The sequence below is a fragment of the Cricetulus griseus genome, chromosome 8, assembly GCF_003668045.3.
Source record: "Cricetulus griseus strain 17A/GY chromosome 8, alternate assembly CriGri-PICRH-1.0, whole genome shotgun sequence".
Taxonomy (NCBI): domain Eukaryota; kingdom Metazoa; phylum Chordata; class Mammalia; order Rodentia; family Cricetidae; genus Cricetulus; species Cricetulus griseus.
The window spans coordinates 19,537,905-19,557,824 of record NC_048601.1 but is presented as its reverse complement, the minus strand read 5'-3'; the positions used below and the strand labels follow the sequence as shown (position 1 = coordinate 19,557,824).

Here is a 19,920-nt window from a genome sequence, read left to right as displayed (position 1 = left end):
GTGATGTCAGCTTTAATATATGGGGGTTTCTCAGGACAGAGGGTTGGGGACAGGCACCCAGTTGTTTTACAGACGTTTGCTGAAGAGTTATAGAAGGAACCACTGGGAGATGGAAAATGAGGCACACGGCCTCTATCTTCCTACATGTGACAAAACAGTCACCTAGAGACTAAAACGGGTTATTCTCCATCCAGAGGCAGAACCAAGGCTTGAGACAGCAAGGAAGCAGATACCACACCCTGTAAAGGCAGAACTAGTCTACAAAAGAAGCTGTCTCCTTTTGGGTCAATCCTGGGATGGTTAAAGGTCAGCCAATTTCAGCTCGGCTCTGTGGTGGAAGAGCTGCAGACTGGACGATGTTGGCACACGGAAGACGCTCAGCAGACTTGGGTTCTCTTGCTTTGAGTCTCAAGAAGAAAGCCACGAGTTTCTGGACCTTGGGAGGAGTATGGCTTCTGCTCTTTCCGGCTCCACCGTGCACAATTACAGGAGCTTTACCTGGCAGGCATCACAGGGCAGCTTCCTTCCTGACTCAAAGCACTTCACACACAAGGCGGTCTCCTGCTGGAGCTACAGCCCAGGATTAGCTTCCCCTGTCAGGCAGCATTCTTGAGCACCTCCATGTTGAACCCAAGAGCAACACGCCCCTGCCCCCACCCTGTGCATGCGCACTGCCATTTGTAGCCCTCTATCTGGCCCAGACTGAGCTCTTCCTCAGGCGTCCCTGTCTAGATGGTTTTATCAAGAGGAAGAGGACGCACCTGACTGTGACAGACAGTTCAGCGCTTTTCTGTCCACACTGACACAGCTGACCTTGATCAAGTGAATTTCTATGGTGAACAACGGACCATAGAGGGCTGGCTCTCGCTCGCTCTCTTGCTTGCTCCCTCTTAGCCTTTCTGCTCAGTCAGTCACTGTGAGAGGTTATTGGATTAACTTTGCTCATTTTGGTTCTTTGCCATAACTGGTAACTCCAGTACGTGGAAGCTTGGATCTCCGCAGCTTAGCTCAGCTCAGCTCAGCTCTAAACATTTTAAACGTCCATAACCACACTGCCCCCACCACTCTATTCCCCCACCACTCTACCTTGCTCCTCCCCACGTCATACCTGATGCTGTAAGAGGGACCTTGTGCTTCCTTGGTAGATCTGCATGTGACTTGGTGTCTTGGGGTTTAGGGTTAAAGTTGAAAGGTATTTCTGAAGTCTTGAATTCAGAGGGGGCCACGTGATTGTGAATACGATTTTCCTGTCCAGGTAAACAAGTTGCAATAAAAGACTGGATTCTCTTAGAGGTCATAGGTCATCCAGTTGACCCAACAGACCTACCTCCAGTCAAGATCATTTCCTACCATTCCCTGGAGAAAATAGTGACGGGCTAAGAGATTGTGTGACTCTCACACTGGAAGAGCCACTATATTATGTTATGCAGTTGACAGTGCAGTGGCATGTAACTATAGAGTGAGACTCAACGATTTTTACTGCTGCTTTTGAGGAAGCCATGAAGTGGTTACTTTTCATTGCCCCCCTTGAATGTGGGAAGTGCTCCATAGGAACCTGCAGCTCACCCCTGTAAGATCTGAAAAGCCCCATTCCTGTCTCTACAAACCCCACCCACTCAGAGAATCTCAGAACAAAGGGAAAGCACACACAAAAAAGTCGAGTTCTGCATTCTTATTGTCAGCAGCCCAAGTCCCTGCCTCAAGCAGTCAGCTTTTGACCATCCTTGGGCAAAAACCCAGCTTGTAGCAGACACATCATCACCCCTCACCTACAAGCTATGTAATCTCCCTGCTTTAGTTTGGGCATGCAGCTTCTCCCGCTTTGATCTCTGGGACTGGAGAACCTGTCCAGGAGTTGCTTTGCTCAAATAAACCTGTTGTTACAGCTTTTCAGTTCTGCTTGATCTGGCTTACTGAGTCAGCAGAGAAACCTACTATCTGGGGACAGAAAACATATTAGGAAACACCATTAATGCAGAGTTTTGAGTTGCTCCAAACTGAATAGAAAGAGAAATGGAGCTGATCACCAGCATCCATTTCTCAGCTTCTTGCCCACAGACACAATGTAAGCAGCTACATCAAGCTCTTTCTGCCAAGGCCTTCCCTACCATGAAGAACTTCATTGCCTTTAACTGAGCCCAACGTAAACCCCTTGAGTTGCTTCCTTGAAGGTATTTGGTCACAATGACGAGAAAAGTAACTAATACAGACCAATTCCAAACAAGCTAAGTAACTTAGTAGAACACAGAGGCTTCAACTGAGACTAGCCTCTGTTCAACTTGTCACTAGCTCACAGTGTCTCACTGGGTCCTCACACAGGACAGGTAGAGGAGAGACTGGCAAACAGGCCTCAGAGTGCATAATGCTCTTGCAAAGGACCCAAGTCTTATTGCCAGCACCCATTATCAGGTGACTCACAACTGCCTGTGACCCCACCTCCAGGGGATCTGACATGCCCTTCTGGATTCTCTGATCACCTATGTTCACAAGCACACACCCATACACATTACACGTAGTTACGTTTTTTAAGTAGAGGACATTGGGAGAAAATCTTTTGAATGGCTCTACCATATTTATACAGCGGGGACTTCATTTTTCTTTTCCTTGATCAATGCTCATGATGCCACAGAGAACCCATTTTATATGTAAAATAGAGTCAAGGCACATTTGTTCAAGTTTTCTTTCATAGCAAGTGAGAAGTCTAGAACCCAGACCTCCCCAGACCTGGTACTGCAATGACCTTGGGCCTCAGATCTGCTTGCCCAAGGTCATGTCCATCATCTTACTCACCTGATACAGTATGGATGGCTTTGATACGACTTTGTTGCTAATGTGTGGAAAGTTAATTGTGTTCCTTCTCCCCTTTGTATCTACAACAGGGAGTGCAGTGATGTTGGTGTTTACATTCTATAGAAGAAAAAAGCCAAGAGGTTACAGATATCCCAGAAAAGGAAGTGAATTCTGGGTTATCTATTCTATTCTTAACTCCACAATAATATGGTACCTATCCCAGGTTCATGAGCAAGAACGGAGTCCAGAGAGCAGAGCACCAAATCAGTTGGGCCGTCTGAATCCTCCCTCAACCACTTATGAACTGTAAGCCTCCAGTAGGTCATACTGACTTTCTAAGCTTCATTTATTTCACTGCTTCCATGGTGACCAAAATGGGACCTATCTCATAAGACTTTTATGAGGAAATACATGTTAAGTATTCCAAAAGTGCTGGCCTGTATTTTCACCATTGCAATATTGGGACCCAAAAGACCTATCTCCAACCAGGATTTTTTTCATTTAAGAAATACTAAGTTTCTCGATGTGTCTCCCAAAGTAAGTGTTTGTCTGACTTTCATGCATTGCTCTGAAAACCCATCCAAGTTTGGAGAAGTTTCTCCTGCTGTATGTGCAACACAAACCTCCATCTTCTTTATGGATACATTATAATTTGATCCCTATTATCCTCCACAGATTAGTCTATGGATTGATTTCGAGAGAGTTCATCTATCAATCCACAGCTGTATTTAGGTTACAATTGTTGATAATCAAAATGGCCTGTTAAACTCTACCCCAACCATCCACTTGCCTTCATCCTCTTCTAGAGAAAGGTCACTATCCATCACTTCCTACCTTATGTGAACATCGGGTCATTCTTGGCTTCTTGATCTTGGAGGATGGCTTCTGGACTTGAACCGAAGGCTTACCCTCACCCTAGGTCAGGTGGGAAAGAATTGAAACAGAACTTGGATGCTTTCATCCCAAGTCACCTGCACATTTTTTTCAATATGATAAAGTGCCCTCAAAACCAACTCTCCTAACTTTAAAGTTAGGAAAAGTCAAGAGAAGCTAAAAGTACTCAATGAATTCATGAATGAATTGTTATCCAATGACTGCCTGAATGAATTGTTATCCAGAATGTCTGCCTGAATGAATTGTTATCCAATGACTGCCTGAATGAATTGTTATCCAGAATGTCTGCCTGAATGAATTGTTATCCAATGAATGCATGAATGAATTGTTATCCAATGAATACATGAATGAATGGCTATCCAAACAAATGCTGTTTCCAAAAGTGGTAAGCATGGCCTGACTTATCCTATGATTATCACACTTGAAAAAAAAAAAAGGAAACAGTGTAAAGCCAAGTGGGGTGACACCTGCTTGTAGTTCCAGCAGTGGAATACCTGAGATGGAGGGTTGTGAGTTCCAGAACAGCCTGACTATAAAGTGAATTCTTAGCTTAAAAACAAAGTAGTCAGTATAACCTTTTCACCAACAAAACATCAGAATCTCTAAACACTGGAAGAAATAAAATCCAAGGTGTTCTTGCTCATTAGATGATAAAATGCTTATAGCTCAGAACTGTCTTTACCATCGATGTGCTGAAAGGTACCTCAGTGGAACCTTCCAGAATCTAGATGATCAGCCTTAATGCCAGTGATCTTATTAGAAGAGATTTCATGTCTAGAAAGGGGTAGGAGAGAGAAATTAAATCCTTGAATAATGTGTACCAAGGTTGAGAAAGCTCACCACGGAGGTTAAGAGGCATCTCTGTGTGCCAAACACAGATAAACAGTGATCCAATGGCTGTACGCTCATCCCACGATCACTTGGGAAGCTACTACAGAACAATGGACCTGAATTTTGTAGTTATTATTAGGGAGAGGATTAAAATTTAAGTTAAAAAAATAGTAGAGACAGAACCATCTCTGTAAAATTTGGCAATTGGGTACAAAACATGCCTTTATTATCCTCTAGCTAAACCCTCCTCAGAGCTGTACAGATGGGGACTGTACAACAGGACAGTTTCAATGGTCAGATGTGACCTCCTAGACTTTGAAAGAGGGCTGAAGGAAAGGAGTATATACGGAAAACCGCTATGGTCTCAGACACCGTTTTTAATTTGCTAATGTATGCTAAATTCAGGAATTTCATGCCCATGGAATGGGCCCTAGTGTCTGGAGAAATACTTCAAATGAATTTTAAAACTCAAAAAAAAATATCGTATTAAATGTGTTTCTAGGGATTGAAACCCATAAATGACCATTAATATAAATAAGCTCATCTTGAGAAAGTAATGGAGAGGCTGACAGATCAGTGAGAATTATACTAACAATATGTAACTCAGACTAACGGACAAGGGGTCTGGGCAGTACGTGCTTTCACCAAGGGAGGCATCAGTGTCGGGAGAGCTACAAGTCTGGGGAGCAGAGAGGGTTGGGAGGAAGGAAGAAAGTATGGTCTGGAACAAGAGTAGTATCTGCCACACAGCGGGGGCTCCACTGCCTATGCTGGGTAACCTGCAGCCTGGGCCTGATTTTGGAATGCACTGAAAGCTAAGCAAAGAAACTTGGCCTTTTTCCTATGGGCAAATGTGAAGCACTGGCAGTTTATACCACATGTACAGAGTGATACTTCAGATAGACCTCTTTAGCAGTGATGTGGAATAAAATAATGCCCGTGAGCATGAAGGCATGAAAATCCCCCCTCCCCTCTCCTTTTTTCTTTTTTTTTTTTTTTTTTTTTTTTTAGTGCTAGGATTACAGCCGTTCTAGGGAAGGGAAGTGATATCATTGGTTCACTAGGAACCAGTGATAGGGAAGGTTCTTCTGTGTATGTGTCTGTTTTATTGGTTGATGAATAAAGCACTGTTGGCCAATAGGGAAGCAGGTTAGGTGGGACTAGGAGAGGTGGAGGATTCTGGGAAATGTAAGCACAGTAGGTCACTGTGTAGGACGCGAGACTAGTAACAGGTTCCGACCCTTTCTCCGGTAGGAGAAGACCACATGGAAATACTTAGATTATTAGAAATAGGTTAATAATTTAGACAGAGCTAGCCAATAAGAAGCCACAGCCAGTGGCCAACAGTTTCATAATTAATACAATGTCTGTGTGATCATTTTGGGCTCAAGTGGTGGCGGGGCCTAGCCAGGCCAGAAAACTCATCTTACACACCAGCATACCTGGTGACAGCTTTTAATCCAATAACTCCACTAACCACTGAACATGGACGGTTATCAGTCGTCCCTCATGTAATGTGGGGATGCTATCAGTAAACCCCTCAGAGGGCTGGTGTGAGGAGTAGAGTGACCCATGGAACACACTGAGGCCTGGGCCTTGCACATCCTGAGACTGTTAACCGGAGTTCCTTGTCTTTAGGGGTGAAGAACATGGGGCGATCTTGCTCATTTCCCCTGAAACAGGAAAAGCCGTGAAGGAAGATCTGATGGGTGGTGGACAAGGTGCTGTGGCCACAAAACTTAAAGGATCATAATGTTTAACCTGAGAAAAGAGCAAAACAAAACAAAACATCTGGGAGACAACAACCAGAGTTTGCCGGACACATACAATGGAGCTGAATACAGTGCCTGGAAGGAAGATGGCAGGGTTCTCATCTTTAGGGTGAAAATTTACACATCAATGAGGGCCCATCACCATCACGTTATAATTCACTGGGACTGGATACAGAAGAACTCATGTTTAATTTAATATACCTCCAAATGGTTACACAGAAATCCTTCTCTATCGGTGTATATACATAGAGTAGCATACACACAGACACAGGTATATGCACATACATATGTACACACACACACACACACACACAAACACACACACACACCCTCTGTCCCTGGGAGAACTTAAGAGAAATAGCACCCCAGTAGAAATAAACATTCCTAGAACCCACATACTGGTATCTCATACCATTCTCCAGTAAGAAGAACCAGGGGTCCATGGACAAATGGCAGATTCTAGGACCAGGGCAGAAAATAACTTGTAGACATAGAAAGTAAAGAAATGCCAGAGATAATTTATATTCTGTAACAATGAAAGGAAAAAAAATAAGTATTCATGAGCCCATACTGATCTAAATACAGCAAAGCTTCCAAGCCTGCCATATACAGCCTGTCTTTATATAGCAACCCAGGATACAGAGAAAATGCAGCTCATAGCGAAGGTTAGAGCCATCCTGGGTTTGATGAAGACACTCCTCCCAAATGGTGGCTTCTGTGTCTCAGCGCCTGCACACACACACACACACACACACACACACACACACACACACACACGGGGGGGGGGGTGTCAGGGAGTCTCAAAAAGTGACATGTGGTACCAGATGATGGACTTGAGGACCACCTTTTCCCCAGCAACTTCCTCACACCTCATTCCTCCACAGCATCCCAAGGGACAAGAGGAAGTGGCTGTGCCTTCCCACATCCACAATGGAAAATAGAATTTTCCTTTTAGGAGGTGTACTACTTTCAGGTATTGTCTTTTGGCCCCTCACTGCTTTGTTCCCAATAAATGAACCTCTTCTGAATGTAGTTTAGGGGCTGGGGGAACTAGATAAAAGTGGTCTATGTTAGGGAACCAAACCCTGGAAAGCCCAAACATGAAGGCTTTCCTTCCTGTGAGTCACATTGATCTGATCATGTGACCTACTTATCAGAATGTAGGAGGGATAAAGAAGAATGGAATCCCCAGAACCACAGCATAGAAGGATGAAATCATAGGTACCACTCCAGGGTTCCCTACCAGTGACCTTCTGTCTTCTCTGCCTCTGGTTTGCATTCTCATCCCACCGGGTCCCAAGTGAGCGTGAGCACCCTCCCCCACCTCAGACGAAAAGCTCTGTGCAGTCTACAAGGGCCACAGGGGAACCTATGTCCAATGCCATCACTCTGAGCGCTAAAGGACAATGGCTCTCTTCCCCATAACAAGATCCCAAGATGCATCTCCTGGTCTTATTACCTTGGACTGAGCCTTGGATGTCCTCATCTGTGACGTCAAGGCTTTGAAGAAGGCATCTGGGCTCTAGGCGCTGGGCATCAGTTCCCCCGGTCCCCTGTCTCTAGGCCACCTAGCTTGTTCAGAGGTACACCATCAAACAACTCTGCCTCTGTCATTCCTCACAGGCTACTTCTCTGTTTTCTCAACTGGTTCCTCCTCCTGTTTGTCTCACTCACTCAAAAAAAAAAAAAAAAAAAAAAAAAAAAAAAAAAAAAATCCCTAGAGCTTGGATGAGCCTGGCAGGCTGAAGTTCAAGTTCTCTGCTTTCAGCTCACAGCTTCCTCCCTGCAGACTCCATAATCTTCTCCCAGAGGGGGGTGGGGTGGGGGTGGGACAACAACAACAACAACTCGAGTTCAAAACAAATGCTCGATGTAAGGAGGGAGTGTGATGATGACAGAGAAGAAAACTCATCAGGGATTTGATACTGAATACAATTTAAATGGATGGTTAGGCCCATCCAAGCCAGACAAAGAGCTAGGAAAGGAGAAGGCGCCTTGATCCTGCAGCCCAGCTGAGGGACTAAGCTACATTGCTAGCTGCAATTCCTAACTAAAGTTTATATCTGACTGCCACTTTTAGCTGAGAGTCTTCACTGAAAGGCGTTTTGCTGTGCATGAGGCAGCCCAGGATGCATAAGCAGGAAGGAACGGCCTCCTGGGTCCTCCCATAGGCAAGGAGAGACTCTGGAGACCCATTAGTGGAATGACGCCATTAGTGGAATGAACGTGACCATTCACATAGGAAAAACAGCTCCCCATGTCATGGATGCAATGTCCTCCCAGGGGACCTGGAAAGACTTGAGAGAAGGGCAGAAACCTCAGCCTGGAAGCCCAGACACTTGGAGTCATCTCCTACTTCTCAGTGCCTGACATCAGGGGACACATCTTATGCTTCATTAATGGATCTTGGATAATCGTGATGCTGGGGATAGTCTTATAGAATATGTCATAGAATGACCTCATTTGACACATAGATAAAGAGAAACCAAAGGTTAGTCTAATGAGTTGTCCACCCCCGCCAATAGTTGCAAACTTGAATCTGGAACCTATGCCCGCAAGTGCCTTTTTACTGAGTCATGCTACTGCCTCTTCTGACCACTTTGTGGTCTTCTACAAAACTGAAGGACAAAGAACTATGAAATGCTTCTCCAAAACTCCTAAGTAAAATAAGCTAAGGAGGTTGAAGCAGGTAAAAGCACTTTTAAAGGACCTGGGTTTCATTCTCAGGACCCACATGGCATCTTACAATCTTCTGGTTCTAGAAAATTAAGTAACTTTTCTGGCCTCATGGGGCACCAGACACATACACGGTACGCAGACATGCCTACAAGCAAACATTTATACACACAAAATAAAAAATAAATCTTTAAGTAAATTTCATATTTTTATTCGGATGCTACCTGGGTATGGTGGCAGAAATCAATTATCTAATAATTGTCACATGAAACTCTAGGTTTCCATAACATAGAGATATGTGTACCACAGAAGTGTTAAAGGAGATGATTTCCAATACCGTGTTCTGCTCATTTGTGTTTATGCTATGACCTTGCTTATGTTACTTCTCCCTTAAATGCTCCCCTCCACTACCCATGCAGCCTCCTTGGACAACTCCAGGCAGCAATAACACACAGGAGAAAATATAATAAATGATCCCTATTTCTATACCTTGCGATGATGTTATGACTGCTCGGTACATTAGTGAAATATGATGGAATGTTCTGGACAGTAGCTTAAGATGACGTTCTCTGAACTGCCAGGGAAACTTGAAGTAAAACTTCAGTGAGAGCCCTTATCACACCTTCCTCAATGAGAGCCTTTACTGTATCCTGCTGTGCACGCCTATTTGCATGTTCATGCCCAGCTCTACAGTGCAATCTGGCCAGAAATGCATCATTTTGTCCCAGAGCACCGAGGATTATGCTGTGGCTCTGGTAGAATGTTTTCTGAAAGAATCCATCAGTGACTGGTCATTTAAGGATTCATGCATGACATAGGGCTGACACTATGGCTCAGTGGGTAAACGTACCTTCTGCTAAGCCTGAAGACCTGAGTTTGAACCCTAGGACCCACACGGTGGATGGAGAAAACTGACTTCTAGAAATTGTCCCCCCACTCTTAACACATATGCTGTGACAAACTTACACTCATCCCCAACACACATGCACACACTTCTGTGTGTGTGCATGTACAATTAAATAAATAAAATGTAATACATTTAAGGAATCATAGACTAAATAATAGGAGTATGTGGACTTTGAAGTCTGTCTCAAAAATCAAAAAATACAGATATTAAATAAATATAAGTAAAGATGTTTGACATCATAAATCATTAGCCAATTATAAATGTAAATGTGTTAGAACTATACACTTTTTTTTTGTGAGTAAAGTCCCAAACATTGACAATACCAAATGCCAAAAATGAGGTGACAACCACAGGAATTCTCATTCACTAATGCTGGGAAGGCAAAATGCTTCTTTTGGGGGACCGTCTGGCTTCTTTTGAAAACAGCTAACTGTAACCTTAACCTACAATCCAGCAGCCCTGCTCTTGGTAGTTGTCCAAATGAATTGAAAAATTCTGCCCACACTAAAACTTGCACATGAATGTTCCACAGCACTATTAATCACAACTGCTAAAAACTAAAAAGCAGTCAACATGTCCTTTAATTGGAATAGTCAAGCTGTTGCATTAACATAATGCTGTATTAGTTATTAATAAAGAGAAATTATATCAAGCACTTGTACTGCTAACTGGAAGGAAGCCATTTGAAGAGGCAACATGTTGTGTGATCCTAACTAACTCTATGATATTCTGAAAAAGGTAAAACAATTGATCTAAGAAAAAGTTGTGGGTAGGGGTGTCAGGAGAAGATATGGATGGATAGGTGAAGAATGGGTTTTTGTTTTTTTTGTTTGTTTGTTTTTGTTTGTTTTTTAGGCCAGTGACATTGTCCTTTGTGACATTGTGATCATAAATACATGACATTATGCATTGCAATTTTTTGCACAACATAAAGGGCAAACACATATAAACTATGGCCTTCAGTTGATAATAACATACCAGTATTGCATTATCAATCGTAACAGCTACACACTACCACAGATGCCAATAATAGGAAGACCTTGATGGGTGATGGGGAAATTTGTCCTCCACTTTTTTATAGATCCAAAACTGCTGTATGACTATTAAGTACATGAAAACATTCAAGCAAACAACCTTGGAGAGGCTGTTCACAACCGGCAAAAGTCTAGGAGATAAACATATAAAATATGCCTTACTCAATACAGAAATGGTGACATCACGGAAAGAACTTCTAAGGACTAGAGACACGAGTAGACATTTTTGAGGAAATGACACAAACGGCCAATGAACAGACGAGAGGAAGTTCTAATACAATCATCAAGTGCAAGTTAAAGACAACCAAAATGCCACTTAGCTACAAAGTCAGCAGATGAAGCGCCCACAGGGTAGAAACGGATCAAATTGGTGAGGAGATGAAACACGTACTGCCCCAGGGCGCTGCGCACTGATACCAGGGTTGGGAGATTTTGCAGTATCTGCTTAAGTTCAGAGTCTTCAAATCTCATCACCCGGGACGCCCATCCCTGGATAAATGGTCTAGAAACACTACCACATCTGTGACCAGACACACACATGAGCATGCACACAGGACAGCAACTGGATAACAGATGCAAAACCCAAGGGAATGATGGTTGCAGAGGGCGGCAATGAATGGGACCAAATGAAATGGGAAGAGACACTGAGGTGACTTTTACACTGTGCTAGATACATGTACTAGATACTAGGTAATCTAGTATTCTTTTTAGAATAGATCTTCATATACATTATAATGAATATATGTTTTTTTAAAAATCATAAATCCAGAGTGCCAATCTCAGCTTTTAATAGCAGGCTGGCTTTAGATACCTTGTTTAATCTCTTTGGGTCTCAGTTTCCTCCTCTGTGAACTGATGGAGATTATCTCAACACAGATGTAAAGTGAAAATAAGAGAAGCTAAAGCCACATTGCATTTCTAACATCTCCTTCCTCCCTGTGGAACGTGCTGTTTCACAGCTTAGAGATGCTGTCTTCTGAAGCCTGTGCTTGCTCTGCTGAATTTCAGCACTCAGAGAGACACTCTCTCTTATGCCTGTTTGTGTTAACATCCTTCTCACAGCACGTGATGGTAAATCTCAAACCTTTGTTCCCCTCTCTCCAAAGTAGGGCAGCTGCGGTAATGAAGGCAGAGGAACTGGTACTCACCATGTAGGTATCAGGAGGAAGAGCTGGGCCCTGGGGGAGAATGGAAAAACAAGATGTAAGGTCTCTTTCAGGATGCCAAGTCTCCTCCAGATGTGCATTTTGTGGAAGACTGTGCTGGGTTTTCACCACCTACAACACTAGCAGATGCTGTTACTGTAAATGTTCTGTGATTGTAACAAGCTCTTCCCCTGAACCTTTGTTTGCATTTAAACTATAAATGGAACACCCTAGATACCAGTGTGCCACGAAACAAAGCTAAAGTCGATTGACAAGTGGGGCCTTGCTTTTGGTGCCATTCAGTTTTGACTAGGATTTTTAACCCTTTGCAATAGCAAAATGTTGGCTTAGTGTTTTTCCCCCTTGGGCTTTTTGGATGAGGGATGCTGATGAGACACAGACATGAAACAAAAATGGATGGTCTTGGGTACTTCCTTCCACTGTGTAAGAATCCATTCCTGAGCTAAAGAGATGGCTCAGAGGTTAAGAGCACTGGCTGCTCTTCCAGAGGTCCTGAGTTCAAATCCCAGCAACCACATGGTGGCTCACAACCATTTGTAATGAGATCTGGCGCCCTCTTCTGGCCTGCAGGCATACAGGCAGACAGAATACTGTATACATAATAAATAAATTAAATCTTTAAAAAAAAAAAAAAAGAATCTGTTCCTGTCTCTCAAGAGGAACTGCTTTCTCTTAAACAAGAGAGGGCAGATATCAGGAGCATATGTCCAGGATCTGCCAGCCAGAGATTTCATAGTCTCGTTAATATTTAATTAATTCATATCACTCATTAATACCGTCATTGTCAGCATCACAGTTAATGTGAGTCCAATATTACAAGAAACAATTAATGATCTCATTTTGCAGGTCATATGTATTTATCTATTTGCTTGTTTGTTGGTTTTGAAGCAGGGTTTCACGCAGCCCAGGATGACTTCAAACTCGCTCTGTAGCTGAGGCTGACCTTGAATTCCTGATCCTCTTGTCTCCACTTACCAAGTGTTAGAATTACAGGTGTGAGCCACAATACCTGGCATTTAAATGGGTATTTGTGTCTACCTAATAGAAATGCACTCTTTATTTTTATTTAAAGACTTAGTGTGTGTGTGTGTGTGTGTGTGTGTGTGTGTGTGTGTGTGTGTACACTGCATGCCTGCACTGAGAGAGGGCAGAGGTGCCAGGCCAGGTCTCCTAGAGCTGGAGAGTTACAGACAGGTGAACTTTGGTTCTGTACAAGAGCAGTGAGTGCCAAGTCATCTACATATGCCAGAAAGAACTTTTTTACAAATCATCTATGATGTCTATAACCTTCAGTGGCCTAAAAAACTTCCCCAGGTAGTTCTAGCTATGCATCCAAAGTTGATTGCATGATCTGTTTGGTCTCATCAGCACCCCACACCAGAAGGACCTAAAGAAAAACACTAAGCCAAACATTTGCTATTGCAAAGGTTGGAAATCCCAGTCAAATCTTATGGGCACAAAGTGAAGGCCCTTTGTCAGCTGAGTTTAGCTTCCACTCTCCCCATTAGCTTTGATCTGACCTTGGGGTCTCCCATGGAAGTGTCTTGGGTTTTAAAATATTAAGGACTTGTTGGTCTGTTTTGTTTTTTTTCTGTCTGTGGCTTTTGTTGTCTGTTTGTTTTGGAGGGAGTCTTATTCTTTAGCCTATGCTGGCCTGGAACCCACTATGTAGTCCAGGTTGACAGAAAAATTGAGGCTTTACTCTTAACCTAGCCTCCAGAGTGTTGAGATCACAGGCATGTGCCATCAATCCCAGTCAATTTTAGAAAATACCCTCTCAACCCAATCAAAGTATTTAAAAAATAATAATAACAATAAGTATTATTATTTAGTTTTTCAAAACAGGGTTTCTCTGTGTAAACCACCCTGGCTATCCTAGAATTCACTCTGTAGACTAGGCTGGCCTTGGACTCACAGGCCTGTCTCTGCTTCCTGAGTGCTGGGATTAAAGCCATGTACCACCACCACCTGGCCTTATTATTTTATTTTACTTTTATGGGTGTTTTGCCTGCATGTATTTCTGTGCACCACATACATGCAACCTTGGAAGCCAGAAGAGGGGTTCCTGGAATGCTAGTCCCCCTGAGCTAGAGTTACAGACAATATGAGCTGCTGTGTGGGTGCTGGGAATTGAACCCAAGTACTCTAGAAAAGCAGCCAGTGCTCTTAATTGCTGAGTCATCTCTCCACCTACCAGTTGGAGACATTTTTTTTTTAATATCACATTTCCAATTGTTCTTTAAAGGTTCATTTTTATTTTGACTATATCTATAGGGGTGTAGAGGATGTCCATGTACAGGTGCCTGTGAGGGTTGGAGGTGTCAGATCCTCTTGGAACTATGATTATAGGCAGTTGTGAACCACTTGACATGGCTCTGGGAACTGAACCCAAGTCCTCCTGAAGGGCTGTGTGTTCTTTTGACCACTGAGTCATCTCTCCAGCTATCTGTTTGTTGTTTGTTTTTTGTTGCTTTATCATATGTGTATCTCTCTGTGCGTATGTGTGGATGCCCTGGAGTTGATGCTGCAGGCAGTTGTGAGCTGCTAGACATGGATGCATGGATTTAGGTCCTCAGCTAGAAAACTGCTGAGCCATTTTTCTGGCCCTGAAGAGTAATGTTTTTAAGACCTTCTTTGACTGAAAGGTACCAAAATTCAGGTTTAAACTATTTAGGATTGGGCTGTAACTCAGTGGTAGAGTGCTTCCTAAAATGCATGAAGTATGGTGCTCATCCCCAAACACGGCCCAACAGCTAATATGTGAGCATTGTTGTCATTTTTGTAATGCACATTAGATATTATGAAAATTACACATAATTGTTCATATGTTTAAGTATTTATTTTTGACACATACTAAAGGCAGAGGATGCACTCAGATGATAATTCATCTCCAGGGGTTTTGTTTGCGCACGTGTGTGTGTGTGTGTGTGTGTGTGTGTGTGTGTGTGTGTGTTCGTGCGCACGCGCGCTCGAGCACTTGTGTCTGCCTGTGCCCGTGTCTGTGTCTGTTTCTGTGTATACACATCAATGCACACAATTTAGTGTCAGGTGTCTTCCCCAATCTCCTTCTACCTGTTGGGAGTTACTACAGAATACAGCACGAAGAAAATTGCTGCTTTTATTATTTCAAATGTTTCTTGTGGTAACTGTCCTTTTTTTTTTTTTTCTTTGAGCCAAGATTTCATGTCTCTCAGGTTGGTTTAGAATTCACAATGTAGTTGAGAAAGCCCTCGAACTACCAGTTCTGAGGAAAGGTCCCAAGCAATATAATATTTTGAACACACTAAATTGTACAATTATACTAGAGTGGAAAAAAAACCCTCCCCTTTACTTGATTTGTAGACAGTAAACATGGTTACTACATCCTGGCCCAACTTCGGTGCTTGCCTTTTATTTGGTATTATGGCTGAGTAAAAACTAAATTATGTCTTCGTTAGTAAAAAGAACATATTTCCTTGAAATAATCTTGAATACTTATTGTGAACTATGATGGAATGTTCTGAGGTAGTCCCCGGTAGACCGAAGGGAGAAGCGGCACTGTGGACAAGGCATTGGCCCAGCCGCTTCTCTAACGCAAGTCACCTGTTGGATGGAGGCCTCACAAGTCTGGCTGCTTTTCCCTTCGAGTCTACCATGATGGATAATTCTGTCAACTAGATGGGATTAAGAACCACTCAGGAGACAAATCTCTGCATAGGCCTGGGCAAGGGATGCTTCCAGAGAGCTTCCAGGGGAAAGACCCACTCTGGATGTGGGCAGCTGCCTGGACTGACTAGAGAAGAGGGATCAAGCCGGACACCCACTCATCTGTCTGCTTTCTGACTTCGGATGCAATGTGAACAGGCACCCCAAGCTCCTGTCGCCACGCTCTCTCCATCACACTGCACAGTACCTTCTAACTCTGAGCCAAAACAAACCCTTTCTCTTTCAAGTTGCTTTTTTCAACTACTTTGTCAAAGCCACCGGAAAGTCAGCACTGACTCCACTGGCTGTCTGGGTCCGGAATACCCTCATCTAAGCACTATCCTTGAGGTGCTTGGGTGGGAGACGCCCCCGCAGCCCTAGGCTCTCCACATCTTCCTGGCTATGTCCCTGCTCTTCACGTGGGTCCTAATGATGCTTACCCTCAGAGAGGTGAAACTTTGCTTCTTCCTTGCTTTCAGAGTCGGGAAGGTTGCCAAACTGCGTTTCCTTGTCTTGTTAGCATCCATCGGAGTCCTGCAGGAGAGACAGCAAAAAGTAGAGTTGGCTCTGGGCATCAAGGCATTTGCCTATAATACTGCAATGAGAGATATGAGGAAGGAAATCTCAAAGTTGGTGGTGGTGATGGTATGATGATGATGGTGGCAGAAGTGTTGATAATACAATAACAAGGTGGCCAAAGGGATAAAATACAAATAAAGGCCTACATTTTGGGAGGTGAACAAAAGCAGAAAAGCTTAGGGAAAAGCAGGGACCAGACTGCAGCAAGGACAATTCTGCTCTTCTTACATTCCTTCCTGGGCTTGAGAAAGACAGGAGTGTAGAGGGAGAGGCAGGAGCCTAGGAGCAGGAAGGCAAAGTTAGGTGGCAACAGTTACAATGGCTGGTCCTGAGTGCATTTCCCCAGCTAACTGCAAAGCCAAACTCATCCTCTTAGCACACACAGTATGCTTCCCCCTACCCCACCCCATGCTATGGAACCATCAAGCATACAGCAGGCTACTTGCGTGATTTAATGTCTACAAAGAGGAAAGGGAGAGCTGATGTCCTGTCACCATTTTTTTGTGCCTTCCTTATTCAAAGCCCAACTCAATGAATAATTTGTGCAAGATGAGAAAAAAAAAACTTGCATATGGCTGTGGAATCTAGAAAAACCCATGGCATATAAAGGGGGGCAAGTCTTAGGGACATTTTTAGTTCTTTTTAGTCGTGGAGTACTGTTGAAATTCTGCTGTGTCCCATGAAGTCCCTTTATAGCTTCCAGCTCTGAAAAGAGCACAGGGAATTTGAAAAATACAAGAATTGGGGCCAGAGCGGAGATCAGTGTAAAGTCATTAGAGTTGTTAGCTTTATCAGACATTATAACCAATCAATGATGGCAGCACCATGATTTTTCGTCTATTCATAGAATTTAAGACAAGTCACACTTACATTTATGGAGTAATTAAATATTTAAAGACAGGATTTTACCTTTCCACATGCAATGGGAATTTGAAAATATGTCATGGAATATGATAGTTAGTTTTAAAATGAGCTGGGCCTTACAATACCCATGACAACTTGAGAAAACCAGTGGAACAGTGTGTAATAGGATCCTATATTTATCTAATAAAAAGCTTGAGGCTAACATCTCTATGCAGACATCTAAAAGAATCTAGAAGGAGAGAAGTGTTAAAAGAAATAAAACACAACAAACAAACAAACAACAAAAACCTCCCTCCTAGGAGGAAAGTTAGAGAATTGAGCAGAATTTTTTAAGGTTAAAAAATATCTTTAAGGTAAAAATATTTTCATCTCTTTGCTGAGCATAGTTATACACATGCCTGTTGTCCCAGCACTTGGGAGGCTGTGGTACAAAGATAGCAAGTTGAAGGTCAGCCTTAACTACAAAGCAGTGCCCCCTTTCAGAAAAAAATGTTAGGGGTTCATCACATAGCACAGGTAGCCCATACTCAAATGATCCCCTTCAGTCTCTCAATCAGCTGGGACAACAGGATCATGTCATTATTTCTAGCTACAGGACACACACACACACACACACACACACACACACACACACACACACACGTACACATGATAATAATAAAAACCTATTCGAAAGTCAGAAAAAACTAAGCTGCTTCTCTGCTAATGATCAGTTCCCTTCTTTATTCTATATTTTGTAGACACATATTCAGGCAGTTCTGTCAATAAGCTAGCCATGGTCTCTGCCGCTAAGGCAAACTCATGATTTGGGAGAGGAGAACCAATAATGTCAGCAGTGTGTGGAGTACTCTCTGAACAGATGGGCCAGGCAAATGGATTTCTTGTTCTCAGGAAGTTTGGAATGTGGGAGCCACAGAGGTGACAGTATTACTGTCACTAAAATCCTATTGTGTGGAATTTTAAACATATGCCTCTGTGTTTAAAGGACACTAATGTCCAAAGGGAAAATGTGTCTTGAGGTCACTTGCTGTGATTTCATGATTTCTACTGCAGTTGACAGTGGCTTGACCTTTATGACCTTGGGGTTGTCCTTGAAGCAGATATGGGGGTAGAATAGGGTTAGGGTAACTCTCCTTATATTTCTTCAAAAAGGGACATGGTTATTTAATTATTTAAATGATACCCTGACAAAGTAAATTCAACCCCTCAGCTCTCTACAGGAGTTTTTGAATTCTTCATGGCCCAGTGACTTAATTCTAAGAGCTGGAGGTTTGGGGAAACCTTTTCTTCCATGCCCTCATGTAGTGCAGGGACCTTTAGTCTCCCTTTAGAGTGTTCCTGAAACAGTGAAGTTTTAACATACTGAGATGTTAATTTACATATGGTAGGTGATTGTTAAATATTAGTGGGGTGGGCAATTGATATTACACCACATCTCTTTGCTATCCTCACAAAAGTACAAAGAACAAATCTATCCTCCTTTCTGTCCAAGAATTCTTGAGTGTTCAGAGCATTAAAAATCTCATTTTTCTCCCCTCAGTGTAATCCACCCAATGCAGCCTGTGGGGTTTTGCCCAAACTTCTTCCACGATAGAGCAAGCCACAGGCATGGCAGCTTAAGATGACACTGTGGTTATTTTACTCTATTTTCTCCTAAAGTAGCTACTGTTTCCAAGAATCTTATGTTCTTATCATTGCTAGGCCAGGCAGTATGCCTGTTGTGTCCCTTGATGGTCCTGGGGACTTGGTGAGTACAGTCTACACTAGCCTTCTCTCCTTTTCAGCTGGTCACATCAAACTTACATGGGGGCTAGAGTCAGCTAAAACCACAATTCAGTGCCCTGGATCCCCCATATTTGAGAAGCACTCATTTTAGTTTAGGTGTAGACAATATGGAGTCCAAGAGGGTAAAGTCAGAGGAGTGGTTGGCGTACTGCCAGATAGGCCTTCAATCCCCATCTTCATCTGGGTAAAGACTGAAATAGAGAAGGATTAAGTCCCAGGACCAGTAAGGCCTGACCCTGAATCGCACTCTGTAGCCCAGCTGGCCCGACACTTGCTTTGTTGCCATGTGAACCATGCTGGCCTCAAACTTAACACTCCTTCCCTGCTTCTCTGCCTCTTGACATTGACATTACAGGCATGGGACGGCCATGTTTGAAGATTTAGAATTCCAACCACCCCCATCTCACCTCTCAAGCAAGACAAAGGACAATCTCATGAGATGCTTCCATCCAAAGTTAAGGTCGTGCAAGGTGGTAATTTTAAAAACATGTCTGAAAGTTTCCTAAGCCCCAAGTAGCTTGGACATTTCAGACACTAAATGCTCAAGAGTTGTGTGTCCACTACATCTCAAACAAACCATATTGCCAACGTTGGGGATCTTCCTGCCGAGCAAGCAAGTACCATTGGGCATGTGATCCATTTACTCCTTGGGACACACTTGTGTAAAGGGCTGAGCTGTGTGTGTGTGTGTGTGTGTTTGTGTGTGTGATGAAGACACCCACATGCAGGGACAATGACAATGTGGAAACGAACGGTTTCATGCCCCAAGCTGCGGGAGTCAGGCCCTGCTGCCTCCCTTCCGGCACTCCGCTGGAGTCCCTAACACAATGTTCCATTAGTAGGAGAGTCAGGATGCTCCGGAGCGTGCAGCTGGCAGGCCTGAAACTCCTCTCCGCGCACCCGTCCCAGCCCTCGCTCTTACTTCCCTTCTCCCTTTC

At 43.3% G+C, this 19,920-nt stretch overlaps 1 protein-coding gene across 1 annotated transcript in view; it reads right to left on the bottom strand.

Annotated features, from left to right (window-relative positions):
* Nucleotides 1–19,920, bottom strand: part of Dyrk4 (dual specificity tyrosine phosphorylation regulated kinase 4) — a 40,694-nt gene that overhangs the window by 20,659 nt on the left and 115 nt on the right. The window contains exons 2-5 of the mRNA XM_027428216.2: nucleotides 16,195–16,288; nucleotides 3,611–3,705; nucleotides 2,791–2,887; nucleotides 1,109–1,247 (exon numbers count right to left, since the gene is read on the bottom strand). Of these exons, the coding sequence (XP_027284017.1) occupies nucleotides 1,109–1,247; nucleotides 2,791–2,887; nucleotides 3,611–3,705; nucleotides 16,195–16,288 (425 nt within the window). The remainder of the gene's footprint in view (nucleotides 1–1,108; nucleotides 1,248–2,790; nucleotides 2,888–3,610; nucleotides 3,706–16,194; nucleotides 16,289–19,920) is intronic.